We start from the raw sequence: 24,935 nt of genomic DNA, 5'->3' as shown, positions 1-24,935 counted from the left end.
CACCCTCACTTGTCCACTCTTGTCTGCCTGCTAGAAGCCCTTTTGGTTTTACCTCCTACACACCTGTGGAATCTGTTTCTCCATCTCCATCATCTCTTGCCCAAATGAAAACTATTACTTCCTAATAGGCACCCCCATCTTGTTTTGTCTGGCGTAAGCTCTACCTTCTCCTTCTTCCAAGGTGGTCTTCTACAACACACATCTGATTATACGCCTTCTTGCATAAACAGTTTTGTGGTTTCTCATTGCTCTTACAAGCCCAGAGTGTTTGGTATATAGTATGGTGTATGGCATATTGTGTGTTATGTGGTATATGGTATATGGTATGTAGTATGTGGTATATTGTATATGGTATGTGGTATGTGGTGTGTAGTATGTGGTATATTGTATATGGTATGTGGTATGTGGTGTGTAGTATGTGGTATATTGTATATGGTATGTGGTATATGGTATGTAGTATATGGTATATTGTATATGGTATGTGGCATATGGTATGTAGTATATGGTATATTGTATATGGTATGTGGCATATGGTATGCAGAATATAGTGTATGGCATATGGTATGTGGTATGTGGTATATGGTATATGAAATGTGGTTTGTGGTATATGGTATATGGTATGTGGTAGTGTACACAATCCACCCTTCCATGACTGGCTTGGCCCCTAGAGACAAAAGGATCCCTGCCTTTTCTGGTACTGACCACAATCTCTTATTCCACATTGGGTTCCCTGGGAAATAGGTGTTGAGATATATATGAACAAGCAGGTCATTTTCAGGGAGTACTTTTAGGATCACACCTGTGGAAGGGAGAAGGGAGTAGGAATGTTTAGAAGAAGCTAAGCTGCAGTGAGGTCTCAATGACAACCTCAGGTGATCTCCTGTGTGTGCTGATACTAACATGTTATTTCAGAGTTGTCCTGAGCGGGGGTGAGCAGGCTGGGCCTCTATATCCCCATATTGAGGAGCCACTGGATGTGACAGGTTACCAGGCATGACCTGGGGCAAGGTGGCTCTTCTCAGCTGAGGCCATCTCAAAGAGGGTCACAGCCCAGGGCCACCTCCTGAGGCCTGGTGCATCACAGCATCCACCTTGCTCTGCAGAGCCCCTTCCAACTCTGTTCCTCGACCTCAGCACATGGATTAACCCCCCCCCCCTCCACACACACACACCCCATTGAGGTCCTTAGAACTACCCCACTCACCCAGGGGGCTTGAGGTCTCTGAGCACACCTGGACTAACCTGGGCTTTCCCACTTGGAAACATTTAGGATGACTATCATGGGGACAGAGAAGCAGCTCCTTCTGGGATCTCTGAGTGCCTGGCTCTGGAGTGAGCTCTGGCAGAGGACAGAGGAAGGAGGAGAAGGAACCTCAGAACTGGAGTGAGATAAAACCTGGGTTATGAAACAAAATCTCCCAACTATTCACTTCCTTGCAATGTCCCCCAGAGGGGTGCGAGAGGCAGAGATCCAGCTGAGGACAAGATGTTGACTTTTTTTTAATGGACTTAATTTGTGTAACAGTTTTACATTTAGAAAAAACTTGGTACAATCATACAGAGTTCCAATATACAGCTGCACACAGTTTTCCATCTTATTGACGTCTTACAGTAGTATGGTACATTTACTATAATGAACCCATGTTGGTACATTATTATTTAGCAAAGTCCATAATTTATTTAGATTTTGTCTTGGCTTGGGCTACTATAAGAAAACACCATAAACTGGATGCCTTGTACAACAGGAACTAATTTCTCACAGTTCTGGGCATGAAAATCTGAGATCAGGGTGCAAGGATAATTAGGGTTGTGATATGCATTTCCCACAATAGCAAAGCAGATGGTTGTGTAGTCTCCTGGTCTCCCCACCCCCCCACCCGCCCGATGAACCTGCATAACGTACAAAGGTGAAAAAAATGGCAGAAGGGAATGGGCATAAAGCTGAAGGGGTACAGGAGAAACGAGAAGAGAAGAAGCTGGAGGTAAAGTTCAAACTCAATGGGAGTGGGGTTCATAAAGGCACAGAGACCTTCATGGGAATGCGGCCTGGGATACTGTTCCCAAGCATCCAGATATGCAGCCAGAGGAGGAGAGTGAGGATAAACTTACCACGTCGCTGAGGAAAGTGGGGGTGGGGTGGGGTGACAATGTCCCAGAGGAAGTGATGTCAGCAAATATTCACATTAATGTTGTAAAGATTTCACAGCATCGGAAGTGCCAAGGATGGAGTGTTGGAAGCTGATCCCAAGTGAGAAAGGAGGGAGATAATCCAGACACTTGCTCTCTATTGTAAACTGTGCCATCAGAGGAAGGCAGGCCCTCTGCAAACTACTCTTGATAAGTCTTTGCAAACAAATAAAACTCTTCTCTTTTCAACGTTTCTAATGTTTCAAAAGCCCATATACCAAGTGAATAATAGTTTTACTGTTTTTTTATGTCCCGATACATTCATAACTGACTGTTGGAGGGTTTCTGAGATGTTGAAAAAAGTTTCTAAAGGTCACGGAAAAATCATTACTTTTCCCACTGATTACTGGCATCACTTTTCATGGTTTCAGCTGCACCGTCATTGTTTTGGTCCTGTATCACTGTGCAAAGTGAGCACTGTTTCCATTTATCAAGTTGGCTGATCTTAAGTTCTAGGGAAGTAGTTCAATTCAGGTATGAGCTGTGGGAATGCAGAGTGAGAGAGTGGAATTGATATTTTACATGGGGTGGTTTTTGGAAGGTGCTTTTCATAAAGAGACATATCAGCAGAACTTGAAAGGGGGAGAGACCGAGCCATGCACATCTGTAGGGGGAAGAAGCACAGAAGGGAGACAATTTGACCTCCATTTCCATAGGATCACTGTGGCGGAACCCGGAGAGTCTGTTAGGGACGCGGCAATGGTCCAGGAAGGGATGCTGGTGGCCGGGACCAGGGGGCAGCCCGGGAGCGAGCAGTGTGCAGGTGCTGGGTGGAGCTCCCTGGTGGGCGGGAGGAGGCTTGCCCTCGCTCCTGAGAGCTTTCCAGGAATTTTGCAAGCTAGTTGTTCCACTGTTGGCAGCTTGAAATTGGCCACATTAGGAGTGTAGACACCATCGAAGTGGACAAGCACTACAAATCGGGCTTCTTTTTCTTCCTGAGAAGTGGATTGTTGAACATTTACCATCTTGCCACTGCACATAGCTTTATGAAGGCAGAATTGAACACGGGATACGAAGAAGGAAATCAGGGAAGGGTCCAGGTTTCTGGACTGCCAGCACGTGTACGTGAGCAACAAGGTCGGGAAGGATGAAGGTGACAGAAGAGGTAGTGTTCCCATCACAGGGAGAGGAAGAGATATTCCTCTGTGGGTCTGAATAGAAGGACATGTAGGCAAAGAGGGAGGAGAATCCCTTCTCTTCTTCCAACCAGGATGGGATTCATTTGTATTCGAGAGACATTGGAGAACTCACCAAGGCTTAGGAGTCTGAGGGTTGGCAGGAATAACCTGTGAGAACATGGACTTGAGTGTGTACTTCATGACCATGGTCCCCAGGAGAAGGATACGAGATAGCCTGGTGTGCGTACATGTGACTTGTTTCTCACATTCTAGTAGGATATCCATGTGTCAGTCTCCAGAGACATTCTATTGCCCTGCTCAGGACCAGGTATGAAGACCAGCTCTGGGGGCATCAAGGACTGGGAGAGGAGCAGCAGGAACTGTGGGCAGGTGGGTCTCTGGGGAAGCTGACATTTGGGGCAGATTTGTGGAAGCTTCTACTTGTTCCTTGTCTTAGGCTGGGCCCCTCAGGGAAGGAAGGAGGCAGCAGAGACCGAGGATGGCATGTAGCAGGGGAGGAAGGAAGGAGCCGTGGACCCATGTTCACATTTCATTATCTGCGCATCATTCCAGAAATGTTCTCCACATGTCTCCTTTGTCCTGGGTGCTATTTTCCTCCTGGGACACCTGTAGTGAGAGGGCAGAAAGTCCCTGACATGGACTGTGCCTCCTCAACCTTCCTCCCTAGGTCCTGATCCCCCTTCCCCATCCTCTCCAGTCTGTCCCACAGAGGGTCAGAGCGGGAGCCGTCCTCAGAGCAGCCAGCAGGCACCTGTCAGCATTCCTCTAAATGTGGACACCTTGCGCCCAAATAATCTAGAGATGGTCTCCACGGGATTTTCCACCCAGCTGTTGCTCAGTCAGCCCACTCACTTCTCAGAAACCCTAGGCCTCTGTGCACATCCTTTGCCAGCCTTTGACCCCACCCACCTCCTACAGGACCTGAGAGTCCTCCTGGGAGTTTGGAACCTCCCAGAGGGATTCCTGAGGCCCCTTAGGGTATCGAAGGAGTTATTTCACCTGCTCTTTACTCCAAGTGGGCGGTGACCCTGTATGACCTGTGGGCTGCCCCTCTTGCTGATCTGGCTCTTTCTTGGACTGACCTTGCCCTGTCTTCTTTGTCCATAACTCACAGCCAATCCATTACTTCCTGTGGACATAGATGACTGAGACAGTGATGAGCAGCAGTAGCAGCTTGGGACCCAGGTAGAGAGCCACCAGGAGTGGAGTGGACAGTTCTAGATCTGGAAATGAAGGGACAGGAGGCAGCATCAGAGAGGGATCCAGGAGTCCACTCCCAGGGGCCTCCACTTACTCCATCTGAGGGAACCTGGACCCATCAATGCTCTGAAGCTAATGAATCTCCCTGTGAGACGCTCAAGGCAGAATTCAGAGTTGAAGTACCTCATCTCGCTCACCCCTTCTCCGGCTACCGGGGGTCCTTCCTGAGGGAAGGGATGGAGGCTGTGCATCTTGGTGCAGCAGGGTCAGCCACATAGGCATCCAGCCTTCCAACCCAGACAACCCTAATACCCATTTCCAGTCTTAGCACACAAGCAAGCTTGCTAGTTCAGACACACTGGAAGCACCAGAAGTAACAGCCCTTGTATGAGCCCCAATGCAAGGCCAAAGACCAAAGTCTAACCCAAGCCAGTCCAGAGGAGGTGATGTTGATTTGTCTCTTCCTGCTTTCCTGGTTCAGGAAAGTCAGGTCAAGACTGACCCCTGGAAATCACACGGTCCAAGAATAGGAGGACTCTGAAAGGTGGAAGACGAAGGCAGATGGTCTAGATGCCGGCAGTCTGGAAGAACGCAGCACCAGGTATCCTGGCTCCATGCTACTGAATCCCCAAGCACAGGAGACCCAGGTGTGGCATTCAAACAAAGAAAGACTAGTGTCAGCAATCCTAGCTCCCATTTCAAAAAACGAGGAGCAAAATAAACCCCAATCAAGCAGAACAGGGAAAAAGGAGAAAAATTAATGAAATTGAAAATACACAAGAGAGAAAATCACTAAAACAAAAGAGAGTTTGTGGAAAAGATTAGTAAAATTGAAATACTTCTTAGTAATTCTGACAATGAAAAAAGGGAAAAATAAATATTTCCAATATCAGGAAAGAAATAGGATATTACTACAGAGCCTACAGACAGCAAAACGATAATAAGGTAATATGATGAGAACTCTATGGGTAGAAATTGGACAACTCAAGAAAATGGACCAGCTTCCTCAAAGCACAACCTGCCACAAGCATCCAATATGAAATGAAGAATTTGAGTAGCCCTAGCTATCCAGATTCTCTTCATATATATATATATATATATATATATATATATATATATGTAGCTATATATATATATATACATATATATATGAAGCTATCCAGATTCTCTTTATATATATATATATATATTATATATATTATATATATATATATATATATATATATATATATATATATATATATATAAAGGGTTGTGGAGTCCCATGTGGTTCACAAGAAAGTTCTCCTAAGCATTTAGAGATGAAATAAAACAAAGTTTGGTGCACAAAATAAAGTCTCAGAAGAAATTTTGAGAACTATCCATTCCATTATAACTGGTTGTAGGGAGTTACTGATAATTTTACAAAGTGTGTAATGGTATTGGTTTTGTAGAAAAGCCAATGTCATTAGTCACATGACCACCCAATTATGGACATCCATTTGCAACTGAGTGTGCATCCATGACTAAGTCACTAGTGAACACAATTATGCAACTTCTGCATACCTCTAGTTTTAAGAGAAATTGTTTGTTCTCCTCTTCCTATCTCTACTAGGTGGCAGGGTCACGGACACTCAGTGACCCAGTGTTGACCTAGCAATGAGGACAGTGTCATGGGGTATGTTAGAAGGAAATGGGCCTTTGAAAGGTCTTCTGGAACAAAGACTCCTGGAAACATGGCTCAAACTCCTCCATATATTATAAGAGCGAGATAAGATATAATTTGGTCATAGAAAGGGGACCTGTAGGTCCTTGGGACAATGCCCAGCTGTTTTCTCTAACACATTTGTCGTATAGGCTGGTGGTCCCTGTCCTCGGGGACTCAGGTTTCTCTTGATTGGTTTAGCCCATCACCTGGACTAAGGGCAGGACATCGTCTCCATCTGTCCCCCATTGCTCCCTGAGTCGGTTCTGTAAACTTCCAAGCTCCCAGGGTGGTTGTAGCAGGAGGAAGACCAGAAATGAACTGGAATTGGCATCAAGTAAATGTGCAGTGAGTAATCATGATTATTGCTGGCCTGTTGTCCCAAAGCAGGGGACAAAGGTGGATTGTGCTGTGAGCATCCATGGTCATCAGGGAGTCTGGTCCAGACTCAACACTCTGTCCTCAGGGTTCCCGTCCAGAATTTCAGAGTGGCAAGTGCAGACCTTTCCTGAGAAGGGGTTAGAAGGGTGTAAGAAGGATCGATATGAAGCCCAGGTGAGAACGAACAGAAGGAGGAGGTGGCTGGCCTGGCGTGGTGACATAATTACTGTCAGGTGAAGGTGCAGGAGGCAGGATGCTAGCGACAAGATCATCTCCCTCCCTCTGTTGTTTCCTTCTCTAATGCATGTTTCTGTCAAAAGATCTAAAAAGCTATGTACCAAAATCTTAACAGTGGTCACTCTTGGAGCACGAGCTTTGGGGAGGGAAGCTCATATCAAAATTCTAGTTTATGTCCGTAGACCTCTAGATTATTCTATAATAGGCATGAATGACTGCTTTTCACATAAAAAAAGAAAAGATAGAATTAAAAAATTTTTTTTTTCAACGTTTATTTATTTTTGGGACAGAGAGAGACAGAGCATGAACGGGGGAGGGGCAGAGAGAGAGGGAGACACAGAATCGGAAACAGGCTCCAGGCTCTGAGCCATCAGCCCAGAGCCTGACGCGGGGCTCGAACCCACGGACCGCGAGATCGTGACCTGGCTGAAGTCGGACGCTTAACCGACTGCGCCACCCAGGCGCCCCGAAAAGATAGAATTTAAAGTGCCAGGTCAGTTGGCATCTCGGACTCACCATGGGTCGTATGGGCTTCCTGGTCCTTCTGGTGGGCAGAGACCACAAGGGTATGGGTTTTGGTGACCTCGGGCTGCCCGTCATGCTGCACCTGGCAGGTGAAAACCACATCTTCCCTGTGGGCGGATAAATTCACCAGGAGCCAGCTCGTCCAGTTAAAGGTCCCATCCTTGTTCTCTATGAGGTTCGAGGCCGTCGAGGCCGTTTCTGTTCGGGACACGTTTCCGTTCTCCAACCAGGTCAGCTGGAGGCGCTGGGGGTAGAACTTCTTCACTTGGCAAATGACCTTCACCTGGTCCCCTGTCACGGGTTGCTGGGCAACCTCCAACGTGGGTGGAACTGAAACAGCACAGAGCAGAAGCTCTGACCTCATGGAACAGACACATCACCGGGGAGGGGCTCGAGAACTTAGGTCCCCCCACGCAGCAAGGGAATCACCCAGATCAGTGCTAGGCATACAGCTGGTGCTCAAACACTGAGGGTAGGCTTTGCATGCGAGTGAAATCCCTAAGCACAGTGCCCAGTACACAGTAGGTGCTCAAGGTACCTACTGGTAGCTCCTATTAGGGTAATGATGAGTGAAATAGAGATATGCAGCCCCCGGCATGCAGTTGGAATCGAATAACTAGCAAAATCCATGAAATCACTGAGCACACAGTGGCTGGATTACAGTAGGTGCTCAATAATTGGAGTGGCTATGGGAAAGTAAATCAAACTACCTAGCACAGTAGGTGTTCACCTGAACTGCCGTTAAAACAGGAGGAGGTGACGGTACCCCTGGGTGCCCGGTGGTTGGGAGGGTCTGTCAGGAGGCAGGTTCCAGGGGATGGAAGGCTGGGAGCACGGAGTGGGGGAGGGGCAGGCTGGGAGGCTTGGGGGCCGGAGCTGGGCTTGGGCTGGGGGTGACGGGCATCTACCTCGGAGGGTCTTGGACAAGTTGGCAGTCCCACGAAGAGGAGGGCCCCCCTGCAGGGTCACGTGGGCCACCTCGCAGGTGACCTGGGAGCGAACGTCCCCCGGGGCCAGCGGCAGCGTGGTTGTGCTGGAGATGCTGTAGGAAGCGCTGTCTCCCTCTGGGTCCACGGTGGTCTGGGAGGCTGCCAGCTCATTCCCGTTTTTGAACCATTTCAGGGTGACGTTTCTGGGGGAGAAGCCGTGGGACTCGCAGGTGAAGCTCACAGTCTGCTCAGGTGTGGCCCTGGCCGTGGGACCCGACACCACGGGGGGAGAGGGTTTGGCTACAAGAGGAGCATTTACGAGCAGTAAGCATGACTGTGGTCATCCTCACCAACGACAGGTATGTGACACTGTGCAGAACCCTCACGGATTATTTTCCAGCCCTGCAGGGGTGGAGGGGGCCCCGAGGAGAGCCGGAACCAGGTGGCCAGCCTCCCGTAGGCCTGGACGTGGCCAAGCCCAGCGCCCCCGGTGAGAGGGGACCGCGGGCCTTTCTCCTACTCGGGTGGGAGTGAGGGGCACGTGAGGCAAATACAGGCAGTTTTGCTTTGAATTTAACACTGAAAATGCTTCTCCAGGACCAAACTCGGATCTGTCTTTATCCCAAACTTAACTTATACCTGGAGCTCTCCCTTCAGGTATTTGTGAATTTACTCTAGTTTTCACTCTTTCCACAAATATTCCATAGGGTCTCATCTCAAATCCCTGAAACCGAGAGGGAGGGAATGAAGGGTTGTTTTTCTGAATCTGCGTTCTTCTCTTGGGTCAGTGTCGGGTTGAAAACCAAGATCACGGAGTGCTGAGAAAGCCAAAGATGGTTAATTTTTCAATCGTGAATCAATTTCAAGGACAGAGACACCGGCCTACGGAGCAGGCAGAAGCCCTCTTGTGTCCTGGGAACACACACATCAGTGACTCGAGAGGGAGGGCATTTCAGAAGGTCCTATAGGGGGTCTCCAAATTGTCCCTTATTACCAAACACCTTCTAGAACAGTCGTCAGAGGGCACATATTGCAGATATGTGTATTTGTGAATGTTCAACTTCCTTTCTAAAACTCAGCAAACATTCTGAGGACATAGGTAGGAGGTGTCACATGAGTAAGTCAAGTCATGAAAACACCAGCAGCCCTGACACCCCTAGAGGGACAAAGCGCTGTGATTGGTTGTATTGGGAGTGTCTCAGGCCCCTGATGCTAGGCTGACTCCCTGACCCTCAGCTCCTTCAGGCCCGTGCCTGCCTTGTGATGGGGTCTGTGGTTTGTCCCCAGCATTCACGGGACAGCCACCGCATGCCAGGTCCTGTCATAAGCTACTTACATGCATTCGCTCACTCAGTCCCTGCAGCGGCGCTGTGGGGCTGTGTTGTCATAGACATGCGAGGACACTGAGCCCAATGTGGGGATGACTCCTCAGAGGTCCCAGAGCCAGGATGGCAGACCTGGTTGGGAGCCCAGGCACTGGTACTGGCTGCGGTGACCAGGCAAGGGACATACCCACTGGGAACTTGCGTGACACCCTCACAATCAGGATAAAGCCCTGTTTCCTCCCTATGTCTGGGGGTATAGGGGGACTCAGTTGCTACTGTTAAGAGTCAGTCCCTGTATCACGGGAGCATTTTTCGAAAAGACCCCCAGCGAATGACCTACATCGGGCATCTCTTCCAAGCAGGGGTAGCAGAGTCAACAGTGCTGCTGTGCCTCTTCTCCCTGTGATATTTCTGAACGGTTATAAGGAAACACATTCCCCCCCTCTCTGCCCTCGGTGCATTTACCTGCATTGGAAGGGAGGGGAACGTAAGCTTCATGAGAGAAAAGTCCTTGGCTGTTCTGTTCTCTGCTACGTCCACAGCACCCAGAGCCCAGAATGCACACAGCAGGTGCTTAGTCAGTGCTGAGTAAGGAGAACCCTGGCCACATTAAGCAGAGGTCTCTCCAGAGGCAGGGGTGAAGTGAGGCCTTGTAACGGGGAAAGTCACTCAGACTTTCAGTCCCTCATCACTGGAACCAGAAGGCTGGTCAGGATTGGAAAAGGGAAGAGCTGGGAGCCTGCAGACTGAGGTTCCAGATTTTCCCACTGTTTACCAGCCGTGGGGCCTTCAGCAAATAGCACAACCTCTCCGGGCCTCAACTTTCCTGATCCGTGGAAGGGGCTCATTCAGGGGCACCCGCCAAAGCACCTGATCCTTATCTGTTGCTCAAGTGATGGAGGGCATTCTTATTGACTTGTTGTCACAACCAGGGGACGGAGCGATACTCACCGCTCACGATGACCTGGGTGCCTCGTCCAGACTTAAACTCCACATCCAGAACCCGTTTCCTGAACTTCACACAGTAGTAGGTTCCCGTGTCTGCTGGGGTGATGTTACTGATGCGGATGGAAAAGTCCAGGTTGCTTCGCTTTGTGATGTCTGTAACAGTTGTTACTCGGGGGGAGTGGAGGTATCCGACAGAACTGAAGATTAACTCCCGGCCTGGCCCTGTGCCCCTGAACCACTCGACCTTCCCAATGGGGAGCAGGGAGGTCAGGGTGCAGCGCAGAGTGGCTGTCTCTCCAGCTGCCACAGACACCGACTTCTCGGGCTGGATCACCTGCAGTTCCATCTCATCTGACACACCTGGAGGGAGAACAAGACAGCTACTTACCATCCTTGTGCGATCCTGTCCGTCCGCTCAAGTGTTTATCCACAACAGCTTTCACTGAGTGCACACCGTGAGCCCAGCCCGCTGCGTGTACACGGGATGTAGCCCTCGCGACGAGCCTGTGACACGGGACCCTGTTACAGACGAGGAAAGCAAAACCCAGAGAGATTCGGTGATGTGGCACACGGCAGGCGGATGGCCCCCAGCCCTCTCTGAAAGCGTTGTGCTTCGCCAAATGATCCTGCTTGTCTATGTTCTGGCCCCTCGGGTGTTACACTTTCTGGTCTCTTGCATTCAGGGGGGCCATGAGATTTCTTTAGACCATTGTGTGTGAGCAGAAGTGATGGATGTAGTTCCTGGGCTGTGTGTTTAGCTTCTGGAACCTCTATGGATCAACTTCCCTCCTTCACAAGCACGTGCACATGCTGGGGTCTGTTCTAGCAGCCTGGATAATTGGGTGGCAGTGATGGGCAGAGCTTTCAACACACACAAACATGTAGTTAAATGAGCAGTAAAATATTCTTTCAAAAATCTGTGGGTTTTTTTTCTTATATCATAATCATATTATTATTATTATTTTTTTTTTTAAATTTTTATTTTTGGGACAGAGAGAGACAGAGCATGAACGGGGGAGGGGCAGAGAGAGAGGGAGACACAGAATCGGAAACAGGCTCCAGGCTCTGAGCCATCAGCCCAGAGCCCGACGCGGGGCTCGAACTCCCGGACCGCGAGATCGTGACCTGGCTGAAGTCGGAGGCTTAACCGACTGCGCCACCCAGGCGCCCCTATTATTTTTTTTTAATATAGTTTATTCCAGTTGGGCTTAATACAACACCCAGTGCTCGTCCCAACAAGTGCCCTCCTCAATGCCCATCCCCTACTTTCCCCTCTCCCCCATCCCCCCATCCCCCCTCAATTTGTTCTCTGTAGTTAAGAGTCTCTTATGAGTTGTCTCCCTCCCTCTCTGTTTGTAACTATTTTCCCCCCTTCCTTCCCCCATGGTCTTCTGTTAAGTTTCTCAAGATCCACATATGAGTGAAAATATATGATATCTGTCTTTCTCTGACTGACTTATTTCACTCAGCATAATACCTTCCAATTCTATCCACGTTGCTGCAAATGGCCAGATTTCATTTTCTCATTGCCAAGTAGTACTACATTGTATGTAGAAGCCACATCTTCTTTATCCATTCATCAGTTGATGGACATTTAGGCTCTTTCCATACTTTGGCTATTGTTGAAAATGCTGCTATAAACATTGGGGTACATGTGCCCCTATGCATCAGCACTCCTGTATCCCTTGGGTAAATACAATCCCTGTATGCTGGGTCATAGGGTAGTCCTATTTTTAATTTTTTGAGGAACCTTCATACTGTTTTCCAGAGCGGCTGCACCAGTTTGCATTCCCACCAACATTGCAAGAGGGTTCCCGTTTCTTCACATCCTCGCCAGCATCTGTAGTTTCCTGATTTGTTCATTTTAGCCACTCTGACCGGTGTGGGGTGGTATCTCAGTGTGGCTTTGATTTGTATTTCCCTGATGAGAAGTGATGTTGAGCTTCTTTTCATGTATCTGTTGGCCATCTGGATGTCTTCTTTGGAAAAGTGTCTATTCATGTCTTCTGCCCATTTCTTCACTGGATTATTTGTTTTTTGGGTGTGGAGTTTGTTGAGTTCTTTATACATTTTGGATACTAGCCCTTTATCTAATATGTCATTTGCAAATATCTTCTCCCATTCTGTCGGTTGCTTTTAGTTTTATGATTGTTTCCTTTGCAGTGCAGAAGCTTTTTATCTTGATGAGGTCCCAATAGTTCATTTTTGCTTTAAACTCCCTTGCCTTTGGAGATGTGTTGAATAAGAAATTGCTGCGGCTGAGGTCAAAGAGGTTGTTGCCTGCTTTCTGCTCTAGGGTTTTGATGGTTTCCTGTCTCATATTCAGGGGTTTCATCCATTTTGAGTTTATTTTTGTGCATGGTGTAAAAAAGTGGTCTAGTTTCCTTCTTCTGCATGTTGCTGTCCAGTTCTCCCAGCACCATTTGTTAAAGAGACTGTCTTTTTCATTGGATGCTCTTTCCTGCTTTGTCAAAGATTAGTTGGGCATACATTTGTGGTCCAGTTCTGGGTTCTCTATTCTATTCCATTTGTCTGTGTGTCTGTTTTGTGCCAATACCCTACTGTCTTGATGATTACAGCTTTGTAGTAGAGGCTAAAGTCTGGGAGTGTGTTGCCTCCTGCTTTGGATTTCTTCTTCAATATTACTTTTGCTATTTGGGGTCTTTTGCAGTTCGATACAAATTGTAGGATTGTTTGTTCTAGCTTAGAGAAGAATGCCAGTGCAATTTTGATTGGGATTGCATTGAATGTGTAGATTGCTTTGGGTAGTATTAACATTTTAACAATATTTATTCTTCCAATCCATGAGCACAAAATGGTTTTCCATTACTTTGTGTCTTCTTCAATTTCCTTCATAAGATTTCTACAGTTTTCAGCATACAGATCTTTTACATCTTTGGTTAGGTTTATTCCTAGGTGTTTTATGGTTCTTGGTGAAATTGTAAATGGGATCAGTTTCTGTATTTCTCTTTCTGTTGCTTCATTATTGGTGTATAAAAATGCAGCCAATTTCTGTACATTGATTTTGTACCCTGTGACTTTGCTGAATCATAATCATATTATTTTAGTTTCTGAATGCTATTACAACAAATTATTTTTTTAGGTTTTTAATGTTTATTTATTTTTGAGAGAGAGACAGAGCGCGAGCAGGGGAGGGGCAGAGAGCGAGGGAGACAGAATCTGAAGCAGGCTTCAGGCTCTGAGCTGTCAGCACAGAGTCCAACGTGGGGCTCAAACTCACAAACCGTGAAATCATGACCTGAGCCGAAGTTGGATGTTTAACCTACTGAACCACCAATGTGCTCCATAACAAATTATTTAAAACTTAATGGCAAAACCTACAGAAGTTTATTATCTTATAATTCTTGAGGTCAGAAGTCCAAAATTGGTGTTGCTGAGTTAAAATCAAGGGTCAGCTGAGCTGCATTTCTTCTGGAGTTAGGGTTTTTGTCTTTCCAAATTCTAGAAGCTGCCCACAATCCTTTTCTCATGGTTTCACATCTTCCAGTCACTCCAAATTCTTGCCTGTCTTGTCACCTGTGCTTCTTTAATTTTGACTTCCCTACCTCATTCTTATAAGGACTCTTGTGAATATATTTGGGCCACTTTGATAATCTCGGATAATCTCCCCACTTAATAGTCTCCAGTTAATCACTTCTGCAAAATCTTTTTTGGCATATAAGAGAAAACTATTCACAGGTCTAGGCGTTATAAAACGGGCTTCTTTGTGGGGGACATTGTTCTGTCTACCACATATGTATCCCCAGACTATTACAGAAACCAGTTACTGTAAAAAAACTTTTGTATGAGCCATTGCTACACAGGCTGAGAAGCAGGCAATTTACTGGAATCTGGAAGAAGGACTTTTCAAGCACTGAACTGGTGAAACAGTTTGTGAAATAAAACTAGAAATCAACAACAGAACAAGAAATAGTATATTCTCAAATTTATAGCAATAAAAGAACTCATTCTTAAAAAAAGCAAAAATTAAGCAAAAAGGAATCACAAGGGAATTTAGAGAACACCTTGAGATGAATGAAAATGGAAACACAACTTGCCAAAGCCTACAATCTGCAGTGAAAGCAGCTCTAGAGGGAAATTTATGGCCGTAATGCCTACATTCAAAGAGAGGAAAGATCACAATTCAGTTAACAACTATGGACCTTGAGAAATCAGAAAAAGAAGAGGAAAAATAAACCTGAAGGTAGCAGAATGAAGGAAATAGAAAACACTAGTGTAGAGATAAATAAAATGCAAATAGGAAAACAACACAGAGGAACACTTGGACTGTTTGTGGGAATGCAAACTGATGCAGCCGTCATGGCAAACAGTATGGAGGTTCCTCAAAAAATTAAACATAGAGGGGCGCCTGGGCGGCTCAGTTGGTTGAGTGTCCAACTTCGGCTCAGGTCATGACCTCACAGCTCGTGAGTTCGAGCCCCGTGTCGGGTTCTGTGCTGACAGCTCGGAGCCTGGAGCCTGCTTCAGATTCTGTGTCTCCCTCTGTCTGCCCCTCCCCTGGCTCAAGCTCACTCTCTCTCTCGAAAACAAACATTAAAAATAAAAAAAAAAAATTAAACATAGAACTACCCTATGAGCCAGCAGTTGCACTACTATATATTTGTCCAAAGGATACAAAAATGCTGATTTGAAGGGGCACATGAACTCCAATGTTTATAGCAACGCTATCAACAATAGCCAAATCATGGAAAGAGCCCAAATGTCCATCAACTGAGGAATGGATAAAGAAGATGTAGTATGTATATGCAATGGAATACTATGCAGCGAGAAAAAGCACGAAATCTTGCCACTTGGAACAACGCGGATGGAACTAGAGGATGTAATGCCAAGCTGAATAAGTCAGACAAAGACCGATACCAAATGAGTGCACTCATATGTGGAATCTGAGAAACTCAGCAGATGAACATAGGGGAAGGAAAGGAAAAATGAGATAAAAACAGGGAGGCAAACCACAAGACACTCTTAAATACAGAGAACAAACCGAGGGTGGCTGTAGGGGAGGTGGTTGGGGAGATGGGCTCAATGAGTGATGGACAGTAAGGAGGTAACTTTTTGGGACGAGCACTGGGTGTCATATGTAAGAGATGAATCCCTGGGTTCTACTCCTGAAGCCAAGACTGCACTAGATGTTCACTAACTTGAATTTAAAGAAAATCTTGGAAAAAAAAAAAGATCAACATTCAAAAATCAAGTGCATTTCTATAAGCGAGTGGTGACCAGTTCGAAAGGGATTAGCGAATAATTCCACTTACACTAACATCAAATAGTATAAAATGCTTCGGAGTAAATTCTCACATGGGGATGAAAGACTTGTACACCAAAACGTGTAAAATGTTTTTGCTGAAAGAAATGAAAGAAGACATAAAAAATGGAAAAACTTCCTCTGTTCGTGCATCGGAAGACTTCATATTGTTAAGATGTCAATACTACCTAAAGCAATCTACAGATTCAATACAATTGTTATCAAAACCCCCGCGGCATTTTTTTTTTTTTTCAGAAATGGAAAAGCCCATTCTAGAATTCATATGCAATCTCAAGGGACCCAAGATCACCAAACAATCCTGGAAAAGAGTGTAGTTGGAAACCTCACATTTCTTGATTTGAAAACCTACTACATAGTATAATAATTAAAGTACTATAGTACTGAAAAGAATAGAGGGATAGAGCAATGAAATAGAATAGAAAGCCTAGAAATAAACCCTCACATATATGGTCAAAAGATTTTCAACAAGAGTGCCAAGACCATTCAATGGGGGAAAGAGTAATCTTTCCAACATGAGACGCTGGGAAAACTGGATATCCACATGCAAACAAAGGAGTTGAACCTTCACCTTACTCTATATAGATAAACAAGCTCAAATTGGATAAAGGGACCTAAATGTAAGAGCTAAATCAATAAAATTCAGAGACAAAACTCTAGGCAGAATTTATGATGTTGGGTTTGGAAATGATTTCTTTAATTTTTTAATTTAATTTTTTAATGTTTATTTATTTTTGAGAAAGAGCGAGAGAGAGAGAGAGAGAGAGAGAGAGAGAGAGAGAGCCAGAGCCTGTGCAGGGGAGGGGCAGAGAGCGAGGGAGACAAAAATCTGAAGCAGGCTCCAGGCTCTGAGCTGTCAGCACAGAACCTGACAGGGCTCGAACCCACAGACCACGAGGTCATGACCTGAGCTGAAGTCAGATGCTTAACCGACTGAGCCACGTAGGCAAATATGGCAATGATTTCTTGGATAGAAACCAAAAGTGCACAAAACAAAATAAAAATATATATGACTTGGGGCGCCTGAGTGGCGCAGTCGGTTAAGCGTCCGACTTCAGCCAGGTCACGATCTCGCGGTCCGTGAGTTCGAGCCCCGCGTCAGGCTCTGGGCTGATGGCTCAGAGCCTGGAGCCTGTTTCTGATTCTGTGTCTCCCTCTCTCTCTGCCCCTCCCCCGTTCATGCTCTGTCTCTCTCTGTCCCAAAAATAAATAAACGTTGAAAAAAAAAATTAAAAAAAAAAAATATATATGACTTGGACTTCGTCAAAATTAAAAACTTTTGTGCGGGGGCTCTTGGGTAGCTAATCAGTTATGTGTCTGATTCTAACTCAGGAAATGATCCCATGATTCATGAATTCAAGCCCCACATAGGGCTCTATGCTGGCTATGTGGAGCCTGCTTGAGATTGTCTCTCTGTCCCTCTCTCTCTGTCCCTCCCCTGCTCCTATGCTCTCTCTCTTAAAATAAATACTTAAACTTAAAAAAAACAAAAACAAAAAAAAAACTTTTGTGCAGCAAAGGGCAATATCAAAAGTGAAAGAGAACTCAGAATGGGAGAAAATATTTGCAAAGCATGTGTCTCAGAAAGGATTAATAGCCAGCATATATAAAGAACTATAATTCAACAACTAAATAATGAACAGCCCAATTAAAAAAAGGACTTAGGGGGCGCCTGGGTGGCGCAGTCAGTTAAGCGTCCGACTTCAGCCGGGTCACGATCTCGCGGTCCTTGAGTTCGAGCCCCGCATCAGGCTCTGGGCTGATGGCTCAGGGCCTGGAGCCTGTTTCCGATTCTGTGTCTCCCTCTCTCTCTGCCCCTCCACCGTTCATGCTCTGTCTCTCTCTGTCCCAAAAATAAATAAAAAACGTTGAAAAAAAATTAAAAAAAAAAAAAAGGACTTAGGACTAGAATAGGCATTTCTTCAAAGAAGATATTTAAATGGTGAGTAAGCACATGAAAAGATGTTGAACATCACTAGTCATTAGAAAAATGAAAATCCGAACCACAATGAGATACCCCTTCATCCCTGAGAATGGCTTTTATCAAACACAACAAAGCAAAACCAAAATACAAGGAAATTAAAAAATCAGAAAATAAGGATTGAGTAAGCTGTAGAAATTGAAACTCTTGTACATGGTTGGTAGGAATATAAAATGGTGCAGCCACTGTGGAAACAGTGTTTTTTTTCATGAAAATTTAAATATAGAATTACCATATGATCCAAATATTCCAATCTTGGGTAAATACCCACCAAATTACAGGTATGTAATCAGACATTTGTACATCCATGTTCATAATAGCATTATTCATAATAACTGGAAGGAGGAAAAACTCATTTATTCTTTTTTTTAAGTTTATTTATTTTGAGAAAGACAGAGAAATCACCAGTGGGGTGGGGGGCAGAGAGAGAGACACACACAGAATCCTAAGACAGAATCCTAATCCACACTGTCAGCACAGTGCCTGTCATGGACCTCGAACCTACAAAACCGTGAGATCATGACCTGAGCCGAAACCAAGAGTCAGACACTTAACTGACTGAGCCACTCTAGTGCCCCAGAAAAAGAACTCATTTCTATCCATAGATGAGTGCATACACAAAATGTTGATAGATATATACAATGGAATTATATTCAGTCTTAATAGTCTGATATGTACTATGATATGGATGAACTTAAATGTCATTCTATGTGATATATGCCACATACAAAAGGACACATATATGATGCCACTTACATGAAGTACCTAGAAGAGACAGATTCATAGATACAAAAAAGTAGAACAGAGATTATCGGTGGCTGTGGGGGAAGACGGAATGGAGAATTCTTGTTTAATGGATGCAAAGTGTCTGCTTCGGTTGTTGAAAAAGTTCCTGAAATGCACAGTGGTGCTGACTTCCCAACTTTGTGAATGTACGTGAGGCCACTGGCTTATACCCTTCAAAATGGTGAGAGGGTAGATTTTATGTGATGTGTAGTTGAGCATAATTAGAAATATGGCTTCGGAGAAGGTGATCGCCCCATGTAGAGCCTTTGAGTTGGACTAAATGGCTCGAGGACAAAGAAAATGTATTGTTCCAGGGACTGGTAGATTTGAGAAACCTGTCCTTGAAGGAGGACATAGCACCATGGGAACACCTAAACAAAGGAAATAGTAGTCTGCAAATTTTTCCGTGTTCTGAAAAGAGTTGTGGGAGGTGGCCTATGTCGGGACCTTGAGTTATACATTGAAGGGACACAGTCATTTTGGGGGCATTCATTTCACTGCAAGTGCAAGACTTTACAGTTGGATTTCACTGCCTAAGTGACTAGCCAATCTCTCAAGACATAGAGAAATACAAAATATTTCCTTCCTTTTGAAGTGTCCTAAAAACTAGGCAGGCATATACATCAGAGGAGAGGGCTACTGGAAACCACACATACATACATCCTGTGTTCTTTTCTATTTCTTAGCTACTCAGGGAGAAAAGGTGTGGTTCGCTCTTACAGAGTGTGAGCTGGTAAAACCCTGCGCTTAGCACAATTTGAAACCAACCATGCCTCCTAAGGAGGGTACGTACTATCACAGGCAAGTCTTGGGTGTGCCAAGAGCATCAGGTGGTTTGATCTGTAAGTCTGGAGAGGAAAGTTGGGGTCAGGAAGCCGAACTGCTAAGACAAATGGGAAGAAATAAGCATGCATCTTGGGGAAGGAAATGGAGGGAACAGGGGAGGGAGGAGGTGAGAGGGATTAGAGGGTCAAGAGGAGCCAGGGAGAGGTGTAAACTCTGCCATCTGTGTATCTGTAATCCTCATATTTCCATGTCTGGCCCAGGCCTTGCCCTTGAACTCTGGATTTGTATGTCTGACCAGCCACTCACCACTTTACTTCGATAGAGGTAAACTTCTCACAGTTAACTCGTCCCAAACTGAACTCGGTTTCCAATACGTCCTTGTACATCTCAGCTGAGGCACCTTTATTCTCCCAGACGCTCAGGTCCAAACCCTCGGGAGCCTCTCTTTCCACCCCAAATCCTATGTATCAGGAGATCCCCTTCTGCATGCACCCACAATCTGACCTCTTTCCCCTTTCTGTCCTGGCTGCTGTCTTGGTGCACACCATATGTCCTTGTTTGCATGAATGCAGGAAGCTTTTGAATGCTCTAGTTCCTTCTATGTATGCCCTGTGGTAGTCTAATCTCAACCAAATCCTAGAATAAGTTAAAACTCATGTCGCATCATGCCACTTGTGTCTTCAAAACTTTGCAATGGCAACCGTTTCACTCAGAGTAAAAGCCCAAATCCTTGAACAGAGCGGGAGGGTCAGGGCATGTGCACATGCTGTTCCCATGCTGTTCAGGAAGGCTTTTCTTCCAGAAGATCACATGGCCCACACCCCCACCTTCTTATAATCTTGCTCAAATCTCCCTTCTCAGTGATGCCCACCCAGGCTGCCTCTTTAAATACATCCTACCCTAAAGAGTCTCTCATTATCTTAGCCAGCTGTACTATCATGTTTTTTTCCTCACACTCACCACTTTCTTTTTTTTTTTTTTTTAAACGTTTATTTATTTTTGGGATAGAGAGAGACAGAGCATGAACGGGGGAGGGGCAGAGAGAGAGGGAGACACAGAATCGGAAACAGTCTCCAGGCTCTGAGCCATCAGCCCAGAGCCTGACGCGGGGCTCGAACTCACGGACCGCGAGATCGTGACCTGGCTGAAGTCGGACGCTTAACCGACTGCGCCACCCAGGCGCCCCACACTCACCACTTTCTAATATACTGTTATTTACTTATTTGGTATGTCTATTGTTTCCTGTCCTTTCTTCCGCTACAATATAACTACGTCGAGGGCAGCTACTTTTCTCTTTTAATAACCAGTATGCCTTAAGTTCATAGCAGCTTCTGACACCTAGTAAGTAGTTGTCTAGTAAATATTTGTTCAATGTGCAAGTTTCCCAGTGCAACCCCTGTCTGAGACATGAAGTCCATTTTCAGTGGAGAATTTCTCAGGAAATTATGAGAAACTGAGTTTCTAACGAAGATGACGTGGGGGAAACAGTCACTTGCATATGCCCAGTAAGAAGAACCTGAGAGAAGCAAACTACAAACGCTCTTCCCTACACTGCAACCCACCGCCTCCCCCTGCCCCGCCTTCCCTACACCCACTGGCAGATCTGCAGAAATCTCATGGGATTGATGTGGGGCCATAGGGTTTGAAAAGAGCAATGGTTAGACCCATGAGATCTAGAATCAGACTGCCTGTGTTCAAACCATAGCCCTACCGCAATCCCTATCAAAATAACACCAGCAGTCTTCACAGAGCTAGAACAAACAATCCTAAAATTTGGATGGAACCAGGAATGACCCCAAATAGCCAAAGCTATCCTGAAAAAGAAAGCCAAACCTGGAGGCATCACAACCTCAGATTTCATGATGTATTACAAAGCTGTAATCATCAAGACAATATGGTACTGGCACAAAAACAGACAGACCAATGGAAAAGAATAGAGAACCCAGAAATGGACCCACAAACGTATGACCAGCTAATATTTGATAAAGCAGGAAAGAATATTCAATGGAATACAGTCACTTCAGCAAATGGTGCTGGGAAAACTGGACGGCAACATGCAGAAAAATGAACCTGGACCACTTTCTTACAACCATTCACAAAAATTAACTCAAAGTGGATGAAAGACCTGAATGTAAGACAGGAAGCCCTCAAAATCCCAGAGGAGAAAACAAGCAAAAACCTCTTTGACCTCGGCCACAGCAACTTCTTACTCAATACATCTCCAGAGGCAAGGGAAACAAAAGCAAAAATGAACTATGGGACCTCATCAAAATAAAAAGTTTCTGCACAGTGAAGGAAACAATCAGCAAAACTAAAAGGAAACCGATGGAATGGGAGAAGATATTTGCAAATGACATATCAAGTAAAAGGTTAGTATCCAAAATCTATAAAGAACTTATCAAACTCAACATCCAAAAAACAAATAATCCAGTGAAGAAATGGGCAAAAGACATGAATAGACACTTCTCCAAAGAAGACATCCAGATGGCAAACAGACACATGAAAAAATCCTCCACATCACTCCTCATCAGGGAAATACAAATCAAAACCACAATGAGATACCACCTTACACCTGTCAGAATGGCTAACATTAACAACTCAGGCAACAACAGATGTTGGCAAGGATGCAGAGAAAGAGGATCTCTTTTGCATTATTGGTGGGAATGCAAGCTGGTGCAGCCGCTCTGGAAAACAGTATGGAGGTTCCTCAAAAAACGAAAAATAGAACTACCCTGTGACCCAGCAATTGCACTACTAGGTATTTATCCACGGGATACAGGTGTGCTGTTTTGAAGGGACACACGCACCCCGATTTTATAGCAGCACTATCAACAATAGTCAAAGTATGGAAAGAGCCCAAATGTCCATCGGCAGATGAATGGATAAAGAAGATATCATATTACATATACATACATACAAAAGAGTATTACTTGGCAATCAAAAAGAATGAAATCTGGGGCGCCTGGGTGGCGCAGTCGGGTAAGCGTCCGACTTCAGCCAGGTCACGATCTCGCGGTCCGTGAGTTCGAGCCCCGCGTCAGGCTCTGGGCTGATGGCTCAGAGCCTGGAGCCTGTTTCCAATTCTGTGTCTCCCTCTCTCTCTGCCCCTCCCCCGTTCATGCTCTGTCTCTCTCTATCCCAAAAATAAATAAACGTTGAAAAAAAAAAAAAAGAATGAAATCTTGCCATATGCAGCTATGTGGATGGTAGAGAGTACAATGCTAAGAGAAACTAGTTAGTCAGAGAAAGACTTCACTCATATGAGGAATTTAAGATACAAAACAGATGAACATAAGGGAACGGCAGCAAAAACAATATAAAAACAGGGCGGAGGACAAAACATAAGAGACTCATAAATGTACAGAACAAACATAAGGGTGCTGGAGGGATTGTGGGATGGCGGATGGGCTAAATGGGCAAGGGGACATTAAGGAATCTACTCCTGAAATCATTGTTGCACTATATGCTAACTAACTTGGATGTAAATTTAAAAATTAAAAAAGAAAAAAATTGTAGCCCTACCATTCACTACTGAGTGACCTTGGATTTTCTGTGCTTCCTTTTTCTTATCTGTAAGCCAGGGGGACGAAAATGTTTACCTTGTGTGCAAAGTTCACAGGACATAACAGACACAAGCGTTTCTAAGTGTGTGTGGAACATGGTGAGTGCTCAGGAAATTGGAAAGTGATTACACATGAGATTTCCTGAGGCCTGGAGGCATCAGCTGACACTAGATGGTTGGGATCAGGATATGATTACAGGTGCAGATCATACAGGCAGGATCCTCGGTATCTTGTGCCCCCTTTTTTCCTCCCCACTCCGGTCCAGCATGGAGGACCTCCAAGGTAGTAACGCACAAAGTTCTACTCCTTCTACCCAGAGAGAAGTTTGCTTGTCTTAAGAGCTTGGTGGATGGTGAGCAGTAGTTTAGAGAAGTAGAAAAAGTGGGTGAGGAGCTGAGAGACAGGGAACCAAACATCTGTTCAATGTGCATTTCACGTAGAGTGGACGTGGCGTGAGGAAATCGATAAGAAAGCGTTTTCAGGGGCACCTGGGTGGCGCAGTCGGTTAAGCGTCCGACTTCAGCCAGGTCACGATCTCGCGGTCCGTGAGTTCGAGCCCCGCGTCGGGCTCTGGGCTGATGGCTCGGAGCCTGGAGCCTGTTTCCCATTCTGTGTCTCCCTCTCTCTCTGCCCCTCCCCCGTTCATGCTCTGTCTCTCTCTGTCCCAAAAATAAATAAAATACGTTGAAAAAAAAATTAAAAAAAAAAAAAAAAAGAAAGCGTTTTCAGATATCCCATACCCACGTGTGCACCCTTCCTCATGCCCAAACATGTACACACACACATACACAAGTGCATTCCCAAGTATACATGAAGTGTGGCCCAGCATGCTAGCATACAGATCACTTTGAGGATTCCATGAAATTATCATACATGTTAAAAGCCGAGTAAAAGATTTGGCGCATAGGAATCACCCAACACATCGTTAACCAAAGTTTGGGAGGACACACAGCAGAACTGGAACTCTGGAGACCTCGGAGTGTGCTAAGTGATGCCTCTTCTTCTGTTTCCCTCTCTGTATTTTCTGATGTTTGTTTAGTTAGCCTCCACCGAGAAGCCGAGCAGCATAACATGGTGAAAAGAATGAACCGTGCAGCTGGGTGGCCTGGACGTGAATCCCGGCAGATGCACTGACTTAGGTAGCTGACATTGGGCCATTAACTCTCTCTGCCTGAATTTCTCCATCTGCCAATCAGGAGTACAGTCCTAGCTATCAGGCAGGGGTGTTGTGAGACTTAGATCATTTAATACCTACAAACTGGTCCTTGTGACAGATTGAAGCCTCCACTGTCTGGATGCCTCTGGTAACAAGCTGTAGGTGACGAATGCTCAGATCCCCGATTTCCTGTTCTCAGATGACACCCAGTCCTTGGTCTTCTGTGGCAGCCCTGGGTAGCACACCTGTGCTTACCTGGAGGCCCTCCCTTCATGTCCAGGGACATGGGTGAGGTTGAAGGGGTAGGGAAAGGGGATTGTACCCAAGGCAATGCTTACCTATAACTCCCAACAGCAGAGCCAGCAGCAGGTGAGGAGGAGAGTGGGGCCGGGAGGCAGGGTCCGACATTGTGGAGGCCTGGGGACTCTGCACTGTGCAAATGTGTGTGCTGGGGAGAATTGGCCTCTGTTCTGTAGAAAAGAAACCCTGCCTCCTTCCATGATTAAGAGGAAGTGCCTGTGATGGGGTGACGTGGCTGTGAGGCAGCAATCTGCTTCTAGATTGTGAAATAGAAGTCAGGCAGAAAAGGCCTTACTTGGTGAGGGGTCCTCTTCTCTTTTTCAGAGAGAGTGGAGAGGCCCAGTAGAAGTAATGCTTCCCTTCTGCATGGGGCCTCTGCCCCCCCCTCCAGTGGGCCCTCCCCTCATCTTGAGGCCCCAAATTGGGTGTAAAGATTACTGAAGTCAAATGGATCAGTGTTTTCTTTTATAGATTGTGCTTTTCACATCTTATCTTAAAATGCCTCTTTTTTTTATATGAAATATTTT

The 24,935-nt window shown here is 45.6% G+C and overlaps 1 protein-coding gene across 1 annotated transcript; it reads right to left on the bottom strand.

The window, feature by feature from the left end:
• Positions 1-1,476: 1,476 nt before the first annotated feature.
• On the bottom strand, positions 1,477-24,570 carry LOC112869565 (signal-regulatory protein beta-1-like). Its single transcript, XM_086701852.1, has 6 exons — positions 24,447-24,570; positions 10,559-10,915; positions 8,262-8,582; positions 7,345-7,683; positions 4,409-4,549; positions 1,477-3,932 (listed from the first exon to the last, which is right to left on the bottom strand). The coding sequence occupies exons 1-5, from the start codon at positions 24,514-24,516 to the stop codon at positions 4,449-4,451; spliced, it is 1,188 nt and encodes a 395-aa protein (XP_086557978.1). The 5' UTR covers positions 24,517-24,570; the 3' UTR covers positions 1,477-3,932; positions 4,409-4,448.
• Between the last annotated feature and the right edge of the window lie 365 nt (positions 24,571-24,935).

This window comes from Puma concolor, chromosome A3 (genome assembly GCF_028749965.1).
Source record: "Puma concolor isolate L17-30 chromosome A3, mPumCon1.1.hap2, whole genome shotgun sequence".
In the NCBI taxonomy this organism is placed as follows: domain Eukaryota; kingdom Metazoa; phylum Chordata; class Mammalia; order Carnivora; family Felidae; genus Puma; species Puma concolor.
This window is presented reverse-complemented; position numbering and strand designations above follow the sequence as displayed.

Coding starts and splice junctions, on each gene's coding strand:
- LOC112869565 (XM_086701852.1), bottom strand. CDS start 24,516: ATGTCGGACCCTGCCTCCCGGCCCCACTCTCCTCCTCACCTGCTGCTG. Junction 10,916..24,446: donor TCTGCTGTTGGGAGTTATAG/GTAAGCATTGCC, acceptor TTCTCCCTCCAG/GTGTGTCAGATGAGATGGAA. Junction 7,684..8,261: donor CTTGTCCAAGACCCTCCGAG/GTAGATGCCCGT, acceptor GTGCTGTTTCAG/TTCCACCCACGTTGGAGGTT.